Source organism: Muntiacus reevesi, chromosome 18, assembly GCF_963930625.1.
Source record: "Muntiacus reevesi chromosome 18, mMunRee1.1, whole genome shotgun sequence".
Classification (NCBI taxonomy): Eukaryota; Metazoa; Chordata; class Mammalia; order Artiodactyla; family Cervidae; genus Muntiacus; species Muntiacus reevesi.
This window is the reverse complement of record NC_089266.1, coordinates 18,850,732-18,855,053: the sequence shown is the minus strand read 5'-3', so window position 1 is coordinate 18,855,053 and position 4,322 is coordinate 18,850,732. Positions and strand designations below refer to the sequence as shown.

Here is a 4,322-nt window from a genome sequence, read left to right as displayed (position 1 = left end):
AAGGATCTTCTATTGATATCTCCCAACAGCTGTAGTCTCACACCTTCAGGGAAACCATTGCAGTGGAGACTAAACTTACAGCCCAAGGTGTATCACCAAGGCTGGTTTTCTCCAATCTCCCACCCCTCCTCCCCGTGCCTTCCCACCCCTTCCAGACAACACACTTTTTCCTGCTGCCGTTGGTAGCACCTGCATTCCAGGTAGGTGGGAAATCTGAGCCTTGGTCCTCATCTTGACTTGAACCTAGGTTAACTTTCAAAAGAGAAGCCTAGGGACAACCAGGCATGCTCCACTGCCCCTTTCTTCTCTGGGGACCTGTCCCTGATGTCATAACTGGGTAACTATGACAACCCATCATGGACCGCTAAGTACCTCACAGAGGAAGGAGCCTGGATGCCTCATTTCTGAAGTGAGACTAGGAAGAGAAGATGAACAATTCCCTGGATTATCTGGCATACCCTGTAATTGTCTCTAATCATAGACAGAGTACATCCTTCAGGAAGAAGCTGGATTTTGGCCACTACGCATTTCATAAGAATAGAATACAAATAGGTATGTGGGGCAATTTAAACTGTACACTATGTCTAGGATTCTGAAAGGGCTCACCTTAGAGATATTGATGGTAAACCAGAGCAGTACACAGCTTTGCAATGATATGGCCTTATCTGCTGAGTCTGGTCAAGAGGACATTAGCGTCAGTGACAAAATTTATCTTCCGCCAGGGAGTTCCTTTGATGGAAACACTCATTTAAGCACTTTAAAGCCAAAAATCTAGACAGAGGATGAGACTGCAGTATCCAGTAGCCAGGCTAGTCATATTGGGAAAGGGTGGGAGAAAGTCTCTTTTATTAGTTTCAAGGAACATTTATGTCTGTAAATTTTATTTTTCTCAGCCCTTATCATGCTTTCATGTCTGCTCAAAACTGTTCAAAAGATGTCAGTTTGGGAAAGTCAACTAAACCAGAATCCCTGAACTGAATTGGTTCAGAATTCAAATTTGTAATGTTTTAATCAGTGTCATTGTGTAGAAATGTTTTAATCAGTGTCATTGTGTAGAAATGTTTTAATCAGTGTCATTGTGTAGAATGTGAGCAGAGTCTCTAGAAGGCTACCAAGAGGATACCTGTGATGTAACATTTCTCTCTTTCCTTCCTCTCCAGTGAAGCCTACTGTTGATACCAAACCTCCAGCAGCGCACACACATCACATTTTAAAATTGAGCAAACTGCAGGTATTTGTTCTTGCCATCTGCAGATGTACCTTATCTATGTCCCAAAGAGGTCCAGTTTCCCAGAGCCTTCTAAATACCCACCACTTCCTCCTCCTTTCCATACACCACCCCTGGATTCCTCAGCCCTGCTCCCAGTCTCCACTGTGGCCCCCAGTTTGCCCCTTTCGCATAATCCCACAGGAGGGGGAGATGCTCAACCATTGTGAGAGGGAGCATCATGTAGCAGCGATGATGTCACCATGGTGGGGTGGGGTTTCTCACCAGGGTGAACAAAAGAGAATCGACAAAATTGAATACGAAAACAAGCAACTGTGTCAAAAAATCGCCAATGCCCACCGAGGCCCCGCCAAGGTGGATTGCTGGAACGAATATTTTTCCAAGAGGTAGTATTATTTCTCTTCATTTCATTTTCTGAAAGTCAAAACTGGCTTCCCCCTTGTTGGGTTTTAATACTAGAGGCATACTTAAGGAAAGTTATCCTGAGGGATGACCAAAGAGACCATGTTAAGGAGAAAGAAAACCACCCCAAATAAGAACTTTTCTCTAATGTTAAAGAGCTAACTTTTCTTCCCTAAGAGACTCTTTGGAGTTCTATTTAGAGTTTGTCACAGGAAAGCACTTTTGTAAAATGGTGATGATAACTGGGATTTTAATATAGCATTCTTAAAATTGTTTCTGCAAATATTTGCTGAGCACCAGGAATACAGAGGTGAAATGAGATGTATATTTCCTAACCTCAAAAAACACAAGGTCAGAGAGAGGGGACATTTATGCAAATAATTACGCAGTATGATCAGGGCTACAAAAGGAGTGTATGCAAGGAAAGATGAGTGTTTGAGTATCTCTGTGTGTAAGTGTGTAGGGGAGAGTGTCAAGATGTCTTTCCTGATCCTTGTGTATTTTAAACTGAGTTGAAAGCTGAGGGGAGTAAGGTGAACCAAGACTATTACCAGCTATTTGTGATTTCTGGGTAGACAAGACCTGCATCACCTAAACCAGAGATTCTCAATCCTGGTTTCATATAATAATGCCTGGGGAGCTACTGCAAAATGCTAATCCCCAAGCTCCATCCCAGACCAATAGAGTAGAATCTTCTAGTAGGCTGCAGGGCTGATAACCACTGACCTTAAGCTAAAAATGCTTTGCATGTTTCCCAGAATGCAGTCTGGTTCAATAGGTTCTCAGGGCTCCTTGGAACAGCAGGCTCCTGGCACGCAGGCAGCCTGAATTTCTGACATCATAACTTCATCTTCCCCACTCCAATCTGGAAGTAGAATTTTATTCTTCACCTATCCTAGGATTTTTTTTTTTTTTTTTCCAGCTTAAACAGAGAAACAAGGAACCGGGAGCTAGTGAGAATCACTGTGGAAAACCAGGGCATTCTGAAGAGGCTTGGTGATCGCAAACCACACTATGACCGCAAGTCGTCAGAGTTAGATTGGCAGGCACGTGGGTACTCTGTGATAGTTTTATTCACTCACAGAATCTGGCTGTGTTCAGAGGAGAGTCAGTCTCAGGAGAGACCCCTGATTGTTGGAGGACAAAATCATGAGGAATGTAACAATCTGTAAAAGAAAAACTGCCCAGAGCCTACAAATCTAACAGGAGCAAACCTTTCACCAGCTAAGGACATCTCCTTGGTAGCAAAGCCATTATGTGACAGCTTCAGAAAATATCTGGTAACATCTTCCCTCATCCCTTAATTCATTTAGGTTGAGTGAGCAAGCAAAGAAGATGAAGAGTATACAATTCAGTATGTGGTTGATTTGTTTCATGTAGGGACAATCCTGCAAGAGGGGGGGAAAAGCCATCTGGAGTGTTTTTATAAACTTCCACTCTCTGGCTTTGGTCTGTAAGCCTTTTCTAAGCCCCATAGGATTTAGAACCTCAACTTTCACACCAGCACCTGGGCACTGACATAAATCTTTCTGATTTTTTTTTTCCTTCAAGAATTCAAGACGCTATATCAGAAATACAACCAGATATCTTCTCTCCCGAGATAAATAGGTATGTCTTCACATGGCTGCCCTTTATCAGAGAACATGGTGATCACAGTTGATGCCAAAGCCCTAAAATCTATGTAGATGGAGAATAAGGGGCCCAACCAAGGGGCTAATTTTGCTCTTCTGTAATATTGATTGGCCATCCATTCGGGGACTAGAGTTCCGTCTTTGTTTCCTCTCTCCGTATGAGTAGGAAATGACTGCCTTTTGTCACCAGCTTTGAGGCTTTATGTGAGTCTAAGGGGAAGTGATTTGTTTCAGTAAGACATAAACAGGAGGTCTTTAATGTTATGCTGAAGTTACATTACGGGTCTCTGTCACTGTTCAAAAGTACTATTGTGTAGGCATTTTGTATTATTTCATATTATTAGTAATGACTTAAGTTTCCCTGCCCTGTCGCTGCCCCTAGGGAGAAGGATAAATGGACATTCGGGCTTTTCAAAGAATAATTCTGTATAATTGATGGCTCTCCATTTCTCTCCCTCTCCTCTCCTTGAATGCAAGGTTACTCACCATGGATAAAACAAGAGAAGGCCCTAGGATTTCTTAGCTGCTTAGGATTTCAAGGCACTCCTAAGTGGCTGAATGCTCAATCTTAGGATGCTACAATAAAGCTTGGAACATAAAATGAGTAAGTTACATGTAAAATACCCAAAGGCATTAAGTTCCATCCCCACATGGAGACAGAATGGAGCAGGCAGAAGGAAAGATCCAACAAGCACTTTTATTGGGGGCTATGAAAAGTCTTAATGAGACAGAGAAAGTGACAGCTTTCACCAGCATACACCATTACCACCACCCCAAGCAGGAAGACTAGGTTGGGTGAGATGATTCAGTCACAAGCTCAGCTCTGTGGAAATGGAAAACAAAAAGCACATGAGGAAATTAAAGTTCAGACAACACAGAGAAAAAACACCATTAGTTTCTCTGTGAATACCCAGGATTGGAAAAGAATGCTTCAGTGAGATTTTCATGGACTCTGTTCATTTGTAGGGAGAAGCAAGATTGAAAATGTCAAAAATATCTCAAAACACATGACAAGACAATGTTGCATGGCTTCTGGGATTGGTCATGCTGGTTTTGAGCTT

At 42.4% G+C, this 4,322-nt stretch overlaps 1 protein-coding gene across 1 annotated transcript; it reads left to right on the top strand.

The window, feature by feature from the left end:
- Positions 1–428: 428 nt before the first annotated feature.
- Positions 429–3,238, top strand: CFAP97D1 (CFAP97 domain containing 1). The gene is made up of 5 exons (XM_065908635.1): positions 429–552; positions 1,161–1,231; positions 1,496–1,614; positions 2,553–2,676; positions 3,182–3,238. The coding sequence occupies exons 1-5, from the start codon at positions 429–431 to the stop codon at positions 3,236–3,238; spliced, it is 495 nt and encodes a 164-aa protein (XP_065764707.1).
- The last annotated feature ends 1,084 nt before the right edge of the window (positions 3,239–4,322 follow it).